The 18,767-nt window shown below is 50.4% G+C and overlaps 1 protein-coding gene across 4 annotated transcripts in view; it reads left to right on the top strand.

The window, feature by feature from the left end:
• The window catches only part of DPP6 (dipeptidyl peptidase like 6), an 854,966-nt gene that overhangs the window by 665,994 nt on the left and 170,205 nt on the right, over nucleotides 1-18,767 (top strand). For all 4 annotated transcript variants that reach the window (XM_032304848.1, XM_032304850.1, XM_032304847.1 and 1 more), the window contains exon 6: nucleotides 13,036-13,088. In XM_032304848.1, the coding sequence (XP_032160739.1) occupies nucleotides 13,036-13,088 (53 nt within the window). The remainder of the gene's footprint in view (nucleotides 1-13,035; nucleotides 13,089-18,767) is intronic.

Here is an 18,767-nt window from a genome sequence, read left to right as displayed (position 1 = left end):
TTCATTTAGAAATAACCCCCCCCCAAAAAAATGTTTACTTCAAAAAAGATGGACAGAAGAAAGTACTTAGGAGCAGGGTTGGAGAGAAGAGCTGTCAGAATTCGGCTCCCAGCAGTGCCCAGGGTCGTGGGGTCACTCTGGACACTGCTCAGACATGTTACCCAGCTGCTCTGTACACGGGTGGGAAGGGTGACTGGAGCCCTGGGTAGGAACCCAGATTCCTTGGTCCCATGATGTTGTGTATCAGGGAACCCCAAGCAGAAACCCCAAGCACCCCGTGGGACTCTCCCCATCAGTGATTGGTGGGGACACTGGAGAATCTGACGGAAGCAGGCACACGTGTCCAGGCTGAATGTGTCACCAATATTTGACCTTTTAGAGACAGAGTCCACCTCAGTGAACACAAAAAATGTGGGCACCACAGTGAACAGCGAAATCACCAGCCACAGATGCCAGGGACACTTGTGTGGACCCATGGCCAGTGGAGAAATAGATAGCAGGACCCAGGAGCAGGTCAGTAGCTTAAAGGTGAAGAGAAGATGGTAAGTCAGAAGCTGAGCAAGCCGCCTTCAGAGTATCCGTGAACATCACGATCAGGGCAAGAGAAGCAGGAAGAAGGCGGGCATCCGTGCCGCAGAAGCCGTGATGGACATTTTGTCCTGGACGTGAGCAGGTGTGTGGCCGGCGGACCGTAGAGGAAGACAGTGGGTGGTTGAAGCAGGAGACGGGCTGTGGTGAGCAACGAGGTCATCCGGCGCCACAGGCTCAGAGGAAACACGGCCACGACGACGTGTGCAGGTACTGGGGAGCTCCGGGCTTTCCCTCCCCTCCTGGAGCTCTCGTCCCTGGCCCTGGAGGAGCTTCGGGCAGGAGTGGGAGGGAAAGCGGCTGAGGGGAACTGAGGGATTTCCATGGGAATTGGCAGCCGATAATTAGGAAACAACAGGACATGTCTGTCATGCGGCTGACCTACAGAAGAAACCAGGTTTTATTTCTACAGTTTTTAGGAAGCTGGATGCTTGGCTTCATATTCTTACCAGTGACGTTCAGAAGGAAAACCATCGCCCAGCTCAGGACTGATCGCCACTGGAACGGATGCCAGCGGGTCCCTCTCTGGCGCAGACGACGTAGGAAAGGTTTGGTTACTGACAGACCCTCCTACCTAAAAGAGAAAATGGACAGGAGGGGAGATTGCATTGCAAGTCTCTGTTAGGGGTTGATGAGAGCCCTGGATACGGTTGTGATCCTGCCGCCCATGATAGCACCGCCATCCACAAGCTGGTGCTTCCAGAGAGAACCGAGAACATGCAGAAGAGCACATCTTCTCCGTTCTGTATTTCTTTCCTCAAATACCAAAAAAAAAAAAACAACCCACAGTTTTTTAGTGAAAGATTGATGACTAAAAAATGTGGGTTTATCCCATCTGGGACCTGATGTTCTAAGTGCATTGATTAAGTAGCCCGTGTGGGTGGGCGGCATTAGCGTGACCTCCTTGTACGTAACGATGCAGCTAGACAGTGTGGTTTTTTGTTAGTTGCGTGCTGACCACCACGCATAACATCTCAGATGGCCGTGACTATGTTTTCATGCATCAAAGGAACCGTGTGCTAGGAGCGATGAATGCGTATAAGCTCTTGGCCTTGAAAGGGAAGTTCTCCGGCGTTAGAAGCAGCACAAACACGCAGAGTACTTGTGGGAACATAGATTTGGGGTCTGCTCCACATTCTGTGGTTCAGTAGGAAGATTTGTGTTTCTAACAAGGTCCCGGGCCCTGTCGATGCGGACGGGAATCATACCTGGGGTAGAAGGCCCTGAGGATGGCGGCGATGAAGAGTAAAAAAAACCAGACGTCTTCAAACCACAGAGAGTTCTCCCAGCTCTGGCAGCCAGAAGTCTGAAATCAGGTGCGTGCAGGACCCTGACCCTCTGACACCTGCAAAGGGGAAGCCTTCCTCGCTTCTTCCTGCTGGCGGTGGCGGCGGGCAATCCTGCCCCGTATGTGCTGATAAGACTTGTGCAAACATAGGGGCGCCCGGGTGGCTCAGTCGGTAAAGCCTCTGCCTTTGGTTCAGGTCGTGAGCTCAGGGTCCTGGGATGGAGCCCCGCGTCGGGCTCCCTGCTCGGCGGGGAGTCTGCTTCCCTCCCCCCGCGTGTGCTCTCCTTCTCTCTCTCTGACTCTCAAGTGGTTAAATAAAATCTTAAAAACAAAAGTCTGTGCAAACATAATTATAGTAGCAAATGTGATAAGGAGATGAGAACACTACAGAACGCGGCTAAGAGAAGCAGGAGAAGAAAAGGAATCTACGATGATGAACGCTTCTCATTTCTGTAGTTGGAAGGAGTGCACTTGACCTTCAGGGTTGGGAGAGGCCAGGAGTCAGGGTCATGAGGTGGGCTAGGAGAGGCTCTGAAGAGGCCCACAAGTTGCTGTGGGCAGGAGCCTGCCCAGTGCCCAGCAGGGACAGGCGCCTGGGTTTGCCGGACGCAAGCATACTTGGTTTGCCTCCATCACCTCATTTTGGTTCTCCCTTCTTCCCATTTTCTCCCCAACCCCAGAACCTACTTAGGATTCTGGGCTCTTCTCTGAGGCCTTGATTTCGATGGCTGACTGCTGGTCCCCTCAGCAGGTTGGCGAAGGGCGGCCCTGGGGTTAAACTTCTCGGTCCTTCCTGTCCCGCTACTGTTCTCTTCAGGATCCATCCCTCAGGAGAACCTTCTGGCTAGTGAAGACACGGTGCTCTGCGGTGGGAGGCGCTTCCTGACCAGCCTCTTGGAGTGGAAACCATTTTAAGCTAAATGTGAAACTAGTTTCCCAGTTCTCTTCCTTTGGCAGCACGTGACCTGGGACAAATCAGCTTGTCTCTTGGAACCTCAAGTTCTTCATCAGAAAGGTGAAGAGAAGCCGCTTTATCCCCAGGAGCAGTTGTTGGGTCCAGTGAAAGGGTCTACAAGAACCTTGTAGATCTCTAAAGACTTCCACAACATAAACTGGATTTCTTTATTTTTGACCTTGGAGAGCCGCAAGTCTGGTCCCACAGGCAGCGTGTCTGAGGGGAAGGGAGAGACAGTACGCAGAGAAAGAAATAAAGGAGATGTTGTGTTTTCGAGCAAAATCAGGAGTGAGTCAGCAGAAAGGCCTGTCAGGAGACAAAACAGAAAACCGGCTGAAGGGGGACACGGGCTGCCAGGCCCGCGAGGGGGTCAAGCCCCTGTTTCTGGGTGAGTGGCCCCAGAGAAGATGCGGCTGTGACAAAGGTCGGGAGGACCCCGTGCACGCCGGTGTGCGCCCTGAAAACCAAGGCGGAAGGAGGTTCTCACGCATCGCTTCCTCTGACTCGCGCTGGCCGCACCAGGACAGGCTTCATTTGTTTCCAGGAGACGAGACTCGGATGCGTGGACACGCTCCTTGAATTGAAATGTCTAAGTGGAGACGGGAGGAAATGATGTTTAAAAAGAAGAATCGTACGGCTCTTTCTGGATGTCAGAGTTGCTCTCGAGATGGGTCTTTGGAAACGTAATTAGACTCACAGCTGGGGTTTCGACTGTTTGTCTGCCTCTGACGTAGAAGATGCGTGTGCAGATGGAGCCTCCCTTTTTTTTTTTTTTTAAAAGATGAGCATTTTTTTTTTTTTAAGATTTTATTTATTTATTTGAGAGAGAGACAGTGAGAGAGAGAGCATGAGAGGCGAGAAGGTCAGAGGGAGAAGCAGACTCCCCATGGAGCTGGGAGCCCGATGTGGGACTCGATCCCGGGACTCCGGGACCGTGACCTGAGCCGAAGGCAGTTGCTCAACCAACTGAGCCACCCAGGCGCCCTGGAGCCTCCCTTTTAACCAGATTCTTTTATACTCGCGTTCGTGCCGTAACTCTCGGCTGAAGAGCGTCCTATACGGGGAACACAGGGTGACAGAAACATCGTCCATTAATAAGTTAGATGGTGGGGACCAGTTACTAAAGAATGACTTAGAGACAACTGCGAGGGGGCGTGTGCGCACAGCAGGACCAGACCTTGAGACAACGCCTTCAAGGGGACAGCACCGTCTCGTCTCTCTTAAATTTAAAAAAGTTTTGTGGAGGAGGAAAAAAGTAGAGATACAAATACTGAATCCTAGGACTTTTTCATTACTTTTATATTTTGAAACTGACAACTATGTCTCCTGTGTTTTCAGTCTTACCTGGATGGTCACACAGAAGTGTGAGCTCCGCGTTGTGGGGAAGGGAAGGCTGGCCGCCGGGGGGAAAACCAGGAACATTTGTCTTCTGCTGTATAAGCTTGGTGTCTTTACTTTTCACTAAACACTTTGATGGTACCTGGGCATTGGTAGTCCTCTAGAAAACATTTTTAAAAAATCATTAGAACAAGGGGTTTGACTTCAGGGGAATGGTATACAGTGAGCTGGTGAGCTGCGTGGAAATGTGGGCCAGGTGTCCCCATCGGACCATGGGCTGATTGGGACCTTCTGCTTGAGGCGAGAAGCCTTCTGGAAAGACTGGTTTGTGCAGGAAATTTTCCACCGTCACCCCCTCCAACACCGAGGCTCGTAATTCACGAGCGGGAACAGAGACCGGCAGGAAGCTCAATTCTGAGGCAAGATGCCGGGTCTCTGGGGCAAGGCCCGCTGAAGTACACGGATGAAACGGGAGGGGGAAGTCAAGCAGAGGCGTATGGGGGGGGTGGCGAGACGGAGGAATAGGGGGAGAAGAGCCCACGAGCCGTGACGCGCGCCGAGTTCCATGTGGAACTGCTGAGTCACTGTATCGTACCCTTGAAACGCATACAACACGGTGCGTTAAATATACTGGAATCAAAAGAGAGAGCCACAAAACAGGCAAAAACAGAAAAAAATCCAGCAGAGGCTGACCCCGGCCCGAGACGAGATGTCCGCAGCGTCCCGGGAAGGAAGGGGTGTGGACGCCATGTGCGGGAGGGACGTGTGTGACTCCCCCGCAGTGAGGAACTTGTCGGGCCTGAACTCGCCGGGCTCAGCCAGGCTCGGGCAGCTGCGAGCTGCTCCCAGGCGCCGTGGAATTCAGCCCCAGCCGGAGCAGAGAGAGGAGCGCAGGGGGCAGCAGGGCTGGCTGGGAGCTTGAGGAACTCTCTGAAAGGGAAGGAATCTTACCGGTCAGCCAGGCCCGTCTCACTCGGCCCCGCATTCTCCCTGATGCTCTGGCGAACTTGGCTTTCCTACTTTTGCTAACGCGGCTGGTAAGCCTTTTCGGTATTGGATACCTTTGATTACCAAAAGTTAGCATTGTTGGTCCTTATAATGTGTACTGGTCGATGTTATTTTTGCCCTTGGAGCAAATGGGAACAGACCTGCTCACGCTTACTCATGAAGCTCTTTAAAACCTTAAAGATAGCCTTCCATCTCCCCCGAGCCTCTCCTCCAGGCAGCCCACCGGCCTTCACTCCAGATGACTCACACGGAGCAGCTTGCCTCCCCGACTCCAGCCAACCTGGTCATATTCTCATCTTTCTAAAATATTTTGGCTTATTGGTCTTACTCCTTAGGGAAAAAAAGGGACACCTTCAACTGGACTCAATTCTCCCAATTTAAGGGGAAGAATTTCTAGACCAGATACTCATAACTTCTTCCCCGAAAGACCTTACAGACTGGTTGGCTCTTGTCTCCGCCACACTATAAAAAATGTGCTCATTTCTTTCTTTTTTTAATTCAATGAAGGACCCGGATGGAATTCTCAGGGGAGTCTTTGCCCTGAAGCCCCACCTGAAAACTGGCTGCTCCGCAGAGGGAATCTTGGAGGGCTTCTTGGAAGCCCAGCAGCTGCCACCTAGTGGGCAGACTAGGGTAACGGATCAGGGTAATGGATGGGGTTCCGTATAGGAGCCAAGATGGCAGGTTTGCTTGGAAGAATGTATCAAGACCAAGATTTAGGAACACACAATGTAAATGCAGAAACTCTTGAAGTATTTTTAAAAAAATGGGGCATGTGTTTCCTCACCCCTCTTCTCCACATATCAGCTCAAAGCAGGGGTGGGGGAGAGGCACTTGGGTTCCTTGCTTGATCTCCACAGCCTTCTTTAAAGTGACCAGGACACGAGGAGACTGTGGGACGCGTTGGGTATGTCTGGTGTTCACATATGTTCAAACTCATCAAATTGCACATAGCTGATAGTGCTGTTCTTTCCACGTCGGTGATACCTCCGGAAAGCTGTTTTTAAATGTTCCGAGGGAACAAAAGAACGTTTATAGGATGCTGCCTTCATGAGGTAGCTGTCGTGGTCCATAGGCCCCAGCTTGAAGTTCGTGAGCAGATGGCGTGCTCTCTCCCAGAGGACAGACTACTGTGGTCGTTGCGGTAGACCTGGGAATCGCCGCGCTAAATGGGACCTAATGAAATTTCCTTCTCTGTTGGACAGAACCCCAAAATGGTGAGGAGGTAGACCCTCTGGGTAAACGTTTCATTTTCTCCAAATCTAAAACAAGAAATCTCCCATTTTCCAACTTCCTTTTAGAGTTGTTCTTTTTCTCCTTCAGGTTCTTAGTTTTTGACTCAACGTCACTGACATCACAGGCAGATCATTTTTCTTCTTTTTCTCTTTTTTACCATCCAATTTCCAAATCTCCCTTTCTTTTCCATGCCCAGTCTCTTCCCTGTGTTCCTGGTTCCCCGTATCTTTAGCCCTCAGCCACTTCTCACCAGATCCTTTTTCTTCAGCCGTGTGTCCCAGCCATGGTGGTCTGGATCCCCGCTGGGGAGAGCCTTGCTCTGAGCTCATCTAGACCCTCTGGTATGTTCACCCTCTATGAATAGAATATAGGATCAAATAAGGAGGTGATAGTAGATGCCCACTGGAGCGATCTGCTTGGTAGTCCTCAGGCCCGTCCTTGAGCTCCCCAGCAATGGCTGACTGGCCTCTGCTTGAATTCCACCAGTGCTGGGGAGCTCACTACCTCAGGGGACCATGCATCCCATTATTGGGACACTCCAGTGAGTATAGTGCTTGTGCTGACCAGGAGCCCAGTCCCCAGGGCAGCAATCTTGACCGTTCTGTGGCCTCTGCCCTCCCTCAGACCGGTCGGCTCCAACTCTGCTACCCAGAGTGGGACTCACATCATGAAGGAGAAAGAGGTTCGTGGACTCGGTACAAAGCTAGTGGCTACCTCTTATGGTTCTCTTCGAGATTAAAACAACAGAGTTCCTTATTCTCCTTTTTCATGGTTTCTCTTTCCAAAGCAAATACAGCTCTTCCCTCCCTTTACGGAGGAGGGAGCTGAGGCTCCGAGAGGCTGCGGACTTTGCCCCGCGAGTGAGTCGCAGGCTGAGCGGAGCCTGTGTCCCACTCTAAAACTGAGTCCTCGTGGTCGTAGCTGCACACGGCCGCTGTGTCCTGCCCCCAAACTACCCCCACCCCCACCACTGCTTCCGCCGGGCACGCTGTCGGGAAGAGAACCCCCGTGGCTGCGGGAAGGCAGGAGAGGCGCGGAGTCCGGCAGGCCGCCTGCAAGGTCACCGCGGTTCCTCAGACGCCCGAAACCAGGCCAGTGTTCCTGAGGGTAGGAACGTGGTGTGAATTTAAGAGACATTCCAAAGTTACACAGTCCAGTGAAACATGGAAACCAATGAAACATGGACAGTTTTAAAAAGTAAGGACTAGGAATGGCTGAAGCTAATTTTAGTGTTCTTCTACTGAGAGGCCAAGTATGTGGGTCCGTAGAAGAGAGACCCGTTAGCAGGAGATTGGTTTTCAAATTGTGGAATTTAGGATAAAAGTTTTGGGTAAAGAAAATACCCACGCTGAGAGGCCCAGGACAAGCTAAAGATAGGAGCCTAGAATTCGGAAGATAGGTCAGGCGTGAACATGCAAATTCAGTGAGAAGCTGCCTAAGAAAGCAGAAGTGAATGGGATCTGCCAGGCCAGAGGTGCGGACCAGCACGAAGGAAGGAGAGCAGCCGCCATCACCGCGTCACTCCGCGAGCGGTAGAGCAGGCGCGGGTGAGCCCAGTGCCCAGTGTCTGGCCCTGGGCCGGCCCCTGGAGATGGCAGCTGGAGAATGTTACGAATGCACTAGCGTGTGGCCTTGCAGGCTTTTCTCGTGAAATGCGGTGATCGCTAAAAAGGAGTCATTCAGGGAGGATGTGACCAGGGATATTCTGGTTCTGATGTGGCAGATTTGAGTTCTCTTCTACAAATTTGGGGGAGGCAGTGAGGGACAGGGAGTGATGAGACGTGTAAGGCAGGGTCTCGTGCCAGACCTGTAAGGCAAGAGTCATGAGGTTGGCCAGGGAGCAGAAGGGAGTGGCGTGGACACCTCCCAGGCTGATCTTGGAAAGGGATCCGGTGGCTTCTTTCTGCAGGAGGGGAAGGCCGGGGGGGCGGGGGAGGTCGGCGGTGGGGCTGTAGGGGTGGAGACTGGATGGTGGACCGGCGGAGGCTGAAGAAGTTAACCCAGTGCCTCTGGGGATAGATTGTGCTGGGGTAGGAGGTCGGTGGGGGGGGGGGGGGGGTGAAGAATGGAGTCCAGGGGACTTCGTTCTAGCTCCGTACACTGAGCGAGGAAACCACCAACTCGGGTAGGAGATGTCAAGGAGGACTAGGATTACTGGGCGCTGACAAGTTAGTTTTGGAGAATATTGAGTCTTGGTGCTTGGGAGGCATGAGGTAGGGACGTCTAGGTGGAAATCCGGTTTGAAAGTGCAGGAGGGGCTGAGCCCATGCAGGAAGAAGATACGAAGTGAGTCTGCATGAGTGTGGACGGTGGGACGAGTGCTCGGGACGAGGCTGAGACAGCGAAGACCGTAGACCAGAAGTGCTGCTCCGCGGGCGCTGGAGGGGGAAAGGTGAGATGTGTGGGCGGATGCTTCAGAACTGGAAGAAGCAAACCAAACGTGAACTCACCCCACGACAGAGCTGTGACTCGTTATTTTTATTCCGATTACTAAATGCCAATAGCATTTGTGATCTATTAGATATCATGGCATCTAATTTTTTTCGCGGTCTATTGGAACATTTGCTGAAATTGCTGTCCCATCTTATGAATGGTGTTTTGGGTATATAGAGAAACAAGTTTCTATATATTCATTTTCCAAGGGAAATTTCACAGTGAAGAAGAAGCCAAAGGAACTCAAATCCATGAACTTCTGGGAGTGCACTCTTAGAAGAGCAACTGAACGCAGTCTTACTAACTTGCGACTGCGCTTTGTTCCCTGATCAGAAGTATTCAGAGGCTATTTTTTTTTAAGATTTTATTTATTTACTTGACAGACAGAGATCACAAGCAGGCAGAGAGGCAGGCAGAGAGCAGAGAGCCTGCTGAGCAGAGAGCCCGACGCGGGACTCGATCCCAGGACCCCAAGATCATGACCTGAGCGGAAGGCAGCGGCTTAATCCACTGAGCCACCCAGGTGCCCCAGAGGCTATTTTAAAGAAAGAAATGTAAATACAACAGAGACCCGGGTAGGGAGGCGGGGAGGCTTTATCTTCCTAAGAAACAAATTCTTTCAAGACGAGGTAGCTTTTTTTTTTTTTTTTAATTCCTATCAAGATAAGGACTATCTTGCTCTTTAAGGAGTGGTCTCTTTCCTGCCGGTGGTCCTTGTGGCTCCGGGTTGAGACGGTGTGTTGCGGAGGAGAGGGCTGGTTGACTGTTCCGTCTTGGAGCAGAGAGAAGACTGTCCCGTCACTCCCGTTGCTGCTTTTTAGAGAGTCGTCCATAAATCCCAAGTGCACTTGCATTTCTGAGGACCCCATTTGCATGAACAGTCCTTTCCGGAAGGTTCTTTCACACACGTCCTTGGCATATCCAGCATCTCAGGCCTGACCTCTTTTTGAGTCTGTCCCATTTCTGTTGGAATCTTTCTGATTAGTGATTCTGTTCCCAACATAGTTCACAACATTTTCCGTCCATACGTGTTTTATTTTTTTTCTTTTTGCCCCATAGTACACACACACAATGTTGGGCACTTCTCCCTTCTTCTTACCATTGCCCTTATAAGATTATTTTAATTCGGTCTTCTTTTTCTCATTGGCTCCTGTCAGAAGGTACTCCCAGGGCTGAATTTCAGAGTCATTCAGTGGTATGTTTAAGGAGTCGTGCAAAGATCAACTTCGAGGTCTCTGGGAATGGCATAACCAGAGGACGAATTGAAATCACTATTTCCAGACGGATTAAAGAAATATTCCTTCAATAGCAAAGTATTGTATCTTTGTTATATCTGTTGGTGTCCTGGATTTTTTGGTTGACAGCAGTCCACTCGGACTTGTGACTCTAGTTAAGAGATACACCCTTTGTTCACACAGTTTCCAATGTAGTGACTGGAGAGACACAGACCTCCGATCGAACCTTGCTTGAGCTTGATTTCAGTTCCTTAAGATTCAGTTTTCCTGTGTTCAGAGTGGGATGATCATACCCGAACTGAGTGAGCTCCTGGATACCGAGGAGCCTGCATCCCTCCCTCCGTGGACGCTCGCCCCTCAGGGCCTCAGCTTCAGTGGCGTCACCACTGCCATCCCTGTTCTCTGCCGTCATTTCAAAGACTTCCGCTGTGCGTGGTCTTTGCCAGCACCTCACTTCGGTACTGAAACCGTTTTTTGTTTTTTTTTTTAAGATTTTATTTATTTGTTTGACAGAGATCACAGGTAGGTAGAGAGGCTGGCAGAGAGAGAGAGAGAGAGAGAGAGAGAGAGGGAAGCAGGCTCCCCGCCGAGCAGAGAGCCTGATGTGGGACTCAATCCCATGACCCTGAGATCATGACCTGAGCCAAAGGCAGAGGCTTAACCCACTGAGCCACCCAGGCGCCCCCTGAAACCGTTTTGATGAGGAAGTCGTCTCTGTTTGTTCTAGAAGTGGGTGGGCATTTATGGGGAGGCGCCCAGGAACCTAGAAGTCTGTCCACAGCTGATGTAATAGGCGCCTTTTTTCCTCTGGATTTAGACTAGATCTACCATTTACCTATCGCTGTGTAAGAATCTACCCAAAACGTTAACAGCTCAAGACAACCAACACTTCTTACCTTAAAGTTACCGGGGTCAGGGATTCACGACCGTCCTATCTGTGTCTCTGGCTCGTGGTCTGTCCGAGTGTCGTCTGGGGCTACGTCATCTGAAGGCCTGACTGGGGTTGAAGACTCCGCGGGTCCGCGCTCCCTCGTGTGACCACAGGCAGGACGCCTCCGCTCCTTGGGGCCTGTTGGCAATCCGGTGGGGAGGAACCTCGGTCGCTGGCCGCATGGACGACCTCTCCTTAGGCCTGCTTGCGTGGGTCACGCCGTGGCGCTGTCTCCCCCGGAGCCACCACACCTTCTCCTACCCAGTCCACACCTGCGATTCCGTTGAGTCCTTCGGAGTTGGGCGCCACCCCTCCCGCCCTCCCGCTCCTCCCTTTTGCCTCCGGTCGTCCGGTGGTCCGCTCCCCTTCCTCCTCCTCCTCCTCCGCCCTTGCCGTAAGTCCTGCTCCCATTTCAGCCAGCAGAGGCCACGGCTGGCCTGCCCGGGTCCTCCCGAGCCTGCAGTGAGATGAACCGGGCGAACAGGCGGCGTTGGAGGAGAGCTCAGGCGGGCCGTGGAGCCACACTGTGGGCCCGACCGCGGACAGAGGCTCAGAGGCTCTGTGTCTGCCCGGGTTCTGTGCTTGCATCGGAGGGAGCTGGTCCAGCTCAGGGGCGGTTTAGTCAAAGCGCAGGGTCCTCGGACGGGCGCTGTCTGAGCCGGCGTCTGCTCAGGACCAGCCCTTCCTTCTTCTCCTGGGAAGGCAGTACGAGGCGTCCCTCCCCACGCAGCTGAGCTGGGTTTGTGTCCCCCTTCTCGGAGGGCGGGGGCAGGGCCAGAAGTTCATCATTCCGTTGCTTCCTGGCTATTTACTCATAAGGAAAGTGGTGCTTGGACAAGTTCCCATCAGATGCCGTCCCTCCCCCCTCCAGAGGCCACCCCAGGCCCCGTATTTCTGCTGCAGGAGTCTCGGGACCTTCAGGACTCGGGGCTGCTGATTACTTACTTGCATATCTGGATTGTCTTTCTCCAGTAACTGTGATTCATCTGATGGTCTCTAGGTTAACCCGGGCCCCAAGGAGGCAGGGAGTCCGTGAGCGGCGCAGGGCCCTGCCCCTTCTCGTTCTCACATTCAGTCCATGGTCTGCGCCCCCGTGCGCGCCTCGGCCCCCACCCTTCACTCTGCACCTCTCTCCCGTGGCCTCACCCGTTACCTTCAGGAAGGTGGTGGTAAATGCCGGTCACTGTAACGTGCCCAGACAGGGTGTGGACTCTCAGAAGTCACACGGGGGGGGAGAGAGAGAGTGTGGTACGTTCTTGCTTCAACCCTGAAGACAACCCCTCACCTTCCCAGCCCCGGGGGAAGCTCTTCCAGAGAGCCGGAGGTGAAGGAAGCCGAGATTTCTTGAACGGCGTGTTTTCCCCATTTCTGGTCGTGGGTCAGGGAACTCTGTCCTAGCTTAAGAGTCGAAGAGAGGCTCCAGGTTGCGGGCTATAGGCGTTTGGAAACACTGTTTGGTTACCTTAGTTTTAAAAGTCGTGCCCCTCTTGGAATGAGCTCTTGGTTTACTGACCGCTCTCCAAAGCTGAAAGACTCACGCTGCATTGGACAGAAGGACGAGAGTTCGCCCAGGGAAGCCTATCTTGCTTTTTATATTCACTGAGGATGTACAATGGAATTTGCCGTAATTTACAGGGACGCCCACAGTACATGGGTCTTACGGTCCTGCTGGGTCTAGCTGGCTGTCCGACAGCCTCTGGTGACCTCCTCACTGGTCCTGGGCTACATGTCACTGAGCTGGAAATCTGTGCCCCTGATTTAGTCACAAACCAGCCAGCTCTGGAGTCTGTATCAAGCCTCTGACTGCAGGTAAACAATGTGCAAATGAAGAAAGTAAAATAAACAGGATATGCAAATTAACTTTCTAAGTAAATTAGACTTTGCCTCCAGGTCTCCGGATTAACTGCTTTTCCTCCACTGATGTTTTTCTAGGATGCACAGTGATTTAAAAATATGGTCACAGCCTTTGTCTCAACGCTTGCTTTTTTTTCTTTTTCTTTTTTTTTTGTCTTGTCTGTTTCAGATATACCAACACTCCTACACTGGATATTATGTCCTGAGCAAAATTCCTCATGGGTAAGATGATTCTTTCATTTTCTTTGAATGAGAAGTATTCAAAACAAAGAAATGGTAGAACCCTGAGTAGTTGCTTAATTCCTAGAATTAAGGGCAGGAAACGGGGCCGCTTGATTTTGACAGTGAAAGGCCCGGATGTTGTGGGGCCTCCCAAGCTAACTGTATCCAGCGTCTAGGGGTCCCGCCAGTCTGGGTACTTGCCCATTTGTGAAGCCCCCGTCCTAGGACAATGCCACTTCTCTCTTGTTCTGTAGAGGTCCTGCCGGGCGGGACTGTCTCCCCATGCCGCACCCCGTAATCAGCTGTGGCCGTCCCAGGCATGGGGAATGGCCTGGGACTCCCACGGGGCTCTGGTTATGTACACGATAGAGTGACACCCCTAAGCGCACTGCATCTCTCAAAAATGTGTGATTTGAGACTCAAATGTGTGTGGGAAAGACAGACATGAGACCAGGCATGATTTATGAGGTTTTTGGTGCTGGGCAACTATACCCACACGCGGCACAGGGAGGCATTATCAGGAGCTCACCTCCGGGTCCAAAGGCAAAAACAGACACTGGTTAAGTGCGTCGAAGCAGTTTGTTGCGTTAGATGTGGAGAACCTGCTGCAGAATTAAGAGAGACGGGGTGGCTTCCAGTTCCTCCCCGGTCACCCCTCCCCGGTCACCCCTCCCCTTCTGTCTCCTCCTCTGCCCTCCTGCCCCTGTCGCCTTCTTGCTCTGGGTCTCGTGCTCTCCTCCACACACCCCCACCCCGGGGTTCTTTCAGGAACCTTGGGAAAGGTGAGGGGCTCGGGAAACGGTCAGAGAAACTGAGCATTGCTACCGCCGGTGTCAGTGTTGCCTGTGAACGTTGAGGGAGGTTTCCTCGATTTCCGGGATGTAAACAAGCAGCAGGAATTGCTAAAAAGTATTGTTTCGTGGGAGAGCATGAACCAGCAACATTGATGTTGCCAACTGCGGTCGTCTGCTTTCTACTAAGTTTAAGTAGAGCATGGGCACCTCTTTGGAAAGCAGACATGGGGAAAACAAGTTCATCTGGCCTTCAGAGAAAGGGGAGATGTGTGTAGAGAGGTGGCAGCGTGAGATCAACAGCTTCTGTGAGACGAGTAGACAAACCAAGTTCAAAGACCCTGAGGGTGAATCACGGGTAAAAATTAAGCATCCTTAGGAATTTTGCATTTAAATCCTATTTTAAATAGAAACTCAGGGGTTCTCCACTAAGGAGGAGTTTTTCCACGGTTTTCTGAAGCAGATCTGCATCTTCAGAGCTCACGGCAGGCAGGAGTGTGATTATACCTTGAGATTTATGTACCCGGTGTCGGAAGATTGAACGTATTATAGATGATGGATCGTTCGTTCCGTCTTCCATCAGTTTGTAAAACTCAGAACTGTAGAAGCGCTTTATGCTGAACACATTGTGTTAACACACTGCATCAGTCAGAGCTTAGAAGTAGACGATTTGGACAAGCTGACCCAAACCAGCGGCAAAGTGGAGGTCGAGACTTGGTTTCCGTGTTGATGGTGATGAACTCCCCACAGAGAACGTCAACATGTAACCGGCTGCCTTCAGTATCTTTAAAATCATCACAGTGATGGTAATCGCCCCCATTCGTAGATTGACTTTCGAGTGCCTTCACCCCAGCACAGCAGCCGCAGGAAAAGCACTCCCACCCCCATTCCCAGTGGGAACGCTAAGGCAGGCCGCCCCACAGCTCCCAGCTCGAGCACAGCCTGGCGGACCCGAGCCCCGTGCCTTCCAGGCATCCCCTTGAGCTCCGTCACAGCTGTAAAGATCAGAGCTTTAGTCGTGTGAATTTATTTGTTTTCTGAGGACCCTTACGCGATCGAAAGACGTAGCAGACGACTTGTGTCCTTTACTGGGAAAAACCCCAGTGGATGAGAAGGTCCGTGGCCCTCCCACCAGCCTGTGAGCTGACACAGGATCTCCAGGATCTCGGTTGGCATCACTCAGCCGCCCCAACCTCTCCCTCTTTGTCGTGATCGTTTATGGAAAATGAGTCCATTCATTTCATTTGTTGTCAACATCTAATTTGTATTAATGAGCCTTGAAGCCTCATGCTTCTGCAGCTTCTGCGACTTCTCCGGGGGTCACCCGAACGCGTGCTCCTCCTCCACCGAGAGCGGGAGAAGGGCGCGGCCCACCATCCAAGGCTTGTGCTCCACATAGATCCGGGGTGGAGAGGAAGGCACAACAGTGTTTTTAAAACAAAAATTAATCTGGTTAATTTATCAGGATTTGCATTATTTACCATACAAAAAACAAAGAGCTTCGCTTGGTGCTTCCAAAGACACAGATCTGTACCTTTCTCCCAAGATCTCACTTCTCTGTCCTGACTTCTCCCCCAAAGACTCCACCATGAGCCCGAGGCCATGCGGTCTGCAGGATAGGATTAGCCCTCATTTATAACCAGAGTTTTGTCTTGGCTTCAGGCTTTCCAGCCAGTCACGGAGAAAGCTCAAATTAATTTTTCAGTGCCCTCTAAATCTGGTTCCCTGCGTTTTTGCCCGTGGCAGAAGAACTCGAGGAAGGGACGCCTTTTTCCCCGTGTGGTTCACAAGCCAGGAGAGGAGCCCCCCGTCCCGTGAGCTCACTTCCTCCTTCAGGGTTTGGCCCTTGGTCTGCGGCGGGAACTGAACCCGGTCCTTGTGTGCGCACCGGCTCGGCTCATAATGAGAATCCCAAGGCAGCAGAGTTGTCATGTGTGCAAAGATCTAAAACTGAAGGCAGAATCTGTTTCACTTCCACATACTAAATGTTCAAGAAGCATATTCTTAAAAGACACGTATCTTTCACACAAATCTGTTTGCTGAGCCAGATTTAAACCTAGTCATTCTTACCATAAAACATTTCAACTAAGTTTTTATATCTGAAATTCAGCAACATAAAACCATCTTCTGTGATAGAGATTATAGCCAGCTAAACATTTTCTATTAAGAACCCATCATGTGTTTTTACAGAACTATTTTTGTATGCTCGGCTGCTTCTGGAGGTTTTCCTGACCTGACATTTTTCTGGAATTAACTTTTTTCTTGGGCTTGAGGGCTTTTTAAAATATATATATACATATATATATATGTATATATACGTATATATACATATATATATATTTCTGTATGATTACAATTTCTCATCAGGGTAATCCTGAAAAGCATATGGACTGGTGAAAATTATTCCTTTTATAACATAAATCAATTTTAAGGAAAACCTGGCATATCTCTTAACTGGGTGGCTTTGGCAATATGGGGTTTAGCAAACAAAATAATACTAAAACAGACACAAAGAAACATTGGAAGGTATTTTTCTTATATGCCAGGGCAACTTTGATAGGTATCATTGTCCTAAATTAGCTAACTTATTTACTGGTATTTTTCAGTCACCACCCATATTTATACAAAAATTGCACTCCTTTGGGATTCTTTTCGACTTATGAAGTTGTGTTCTGTATCTACGAAAACTGTAAACTGTGACATAGGTCCTTCTGCACAGAATGACCCTCTCACGTTAAGTCTGGGGTACAGAGGAGTGTTCCATTGATTCAGAAGCGAGACATCTGGGCTGATAACATATGCTTAGCACCCGGCCTCCTGCCAACAGCATGAGGCAGGAGGTAAGAACGTCATCTCTATGGCCACATAGACCCGAATCTGAACTCTCCGCCTGCTGCTGACCTTGACCATTGTGGTACTTCTGCAGACCTCAGTTTCCATATTTTTAAAAAGATGACAATGCTGGCGCTCCCCTCAGGGGCATCTTATAAGAATGAAGTGGAGTGATATATGCAAAATGCATGGCAGAGAACTTTCCTTCTAGTGAACATTTGGGGATGTTATTTCTTAATATTGTAGGATGTACCCGTATATATTTATAGTCTCATGATTAAATATTATTTGACTTTCTACCAGATGAAATCCTTTCTGTTACAGGAAAGGCATGAATTTTATTCTTATAGAATTAAATTTTATTCTTATAGAATAAAATTCTCAAAGCTAAGGCTTGTTCTACAACACTTGGGGAATTGTAATGCCCATGTGATGTTTTAATGTCTCTTAAAAGAAATGTCTGTAGCCTCAAATGTCTATAATTCCCAATGCTCAGTGCCTTCTTTTTTATATCACTTAAATCAGACCAGCCACAATTAATGTTTAAGGTGTTCTTGTTTTGACTCCAGTAGAAGCAAACAAGACGGTATAAGTCCAGGAGTTTTTATTGAAATGCTCCATGAGTAACAAAACCATGGTTGCCATCCTTAAGAAGTTCAAAATTCTGTTGAAAAGAAAGGACACAGACTCTGTCATAATACACAGCAAGTGGCCCAAGTGAGTAACTTAAACACTGAATACAGAAGAGAAGTTTGTGGGCGTCAGGTCTCATAAAGGAGGTCTGGCCGCAGCCAATTCTGGTGAGTTGAACCCGTTATTTTTAGTAGATGGAGACAGGAAGCAGATGTCTCAGGTTGAGAGGATCATTAAACAGATTTGACCTTTGCGACGAGCCAGCATCTTCTGGAACCAGTAGGGTTCCATGCCAGGCAGCAGCACAGGTGTTCACATGGGGTCTGCGTGGGTAGAGACGAGGTTGGGTGGAGGTTAGGATAGGCCTGCAGTGTGGGGAACCTAAACCCCGCCTCGTGTAGTGAGTCTTTACAGCAAGAACATGAGGATCCTTTAGTGCAGTTGTGTTGAAAATGGCAGGCCTGAGTGAGTTTCACGTGTATGTACAGAAGGGAAGGGAGGTTTGGAGCATGGATTCAATTAGGAGGCCTGTTGGGGAGTCATGAAGGCTTGGAATGGGCAGAGCCCACTGCGTGGAAACCACACTCAGACTGATTACGGGTAGTTGGCGTCCTCCTGGAAAATGAACACAGATTTCCCGTATTTACTCCATGTCCCTCTAATTAAATCTTGGAGGCAGCCTGTGTCCTCTTGTGAGCTGAGCCTGGTGCATGAGAAGATTCAAAGTAGTGAGTTCACGAGGGCATTGATGAAAAGTCTCAGCTTCCTGCATTTCCTCCCTGGCCTTTTTTCTCAGGGATCCCAGGAGCCCCGCTGCTGACCCTTCCCAGGTAGACACACGCTGGCTCTGCCCAGCCAGCTACCTTCACAGCTGCCAGAATTTGCATAAAGAGGATTGTTAGTTTAATGTTCTAATGTGAAGCCAAAATATAGAGCAAAGGGATGTCCTTAAAATATCGCTTTGGTATTTGGCACCGAGGGGAGAGAATCCCAGTGTTACTGACAGGCGCGCGGTGTCCGAACCATGGACAGCTCCGCGGTCTCCGCTAGGTCTGCCTCCCCGACCCTCCCCTCTTCCTTCCTCTCCAGAATACGATCCTTAGCAAGCATCTTCCAGAGAACATGCCTTTAGAGTCAAGTGGATCTGGGAATAAATTCCCAGGCAGCCCCTTGACGTGTGTAATCATGGGAGAGTTACTTTGCTTCTCCAGGCACAATTGCTCCATATATATAATGGAAATAAAATGCCTGACTCATAGGGTTCATGAAGAGGTTATAGGAAATCCTGTAGAATAATGAGGTGGTACTTGAAGTGCTTGCTTCCGTGTATGGAAAGCGGTCCAGGCCCTATTTGTGGAGGAACCAGGATCTTCCAGAGTATGGCCGAGTCTCACTAACCCCCCTTCCCTGCATTTGGACACAC

Source organism: Mustela erminea, chromosome 11, assembly GCF_009829155.1.
Source record: "Mustela erminea isolate mMusErm1 chromosome 11, mMusErm1.Pri, whole genome shotgun sequence".
NCBI lineage: Eukaryota > Metazoa > Chordata > Mammalia > Carnivora > Mustelidae > Mustela > Mustela erminea.
This window is presented reverse-complemented; position numbering and strand designations above follow the sequence as displayed.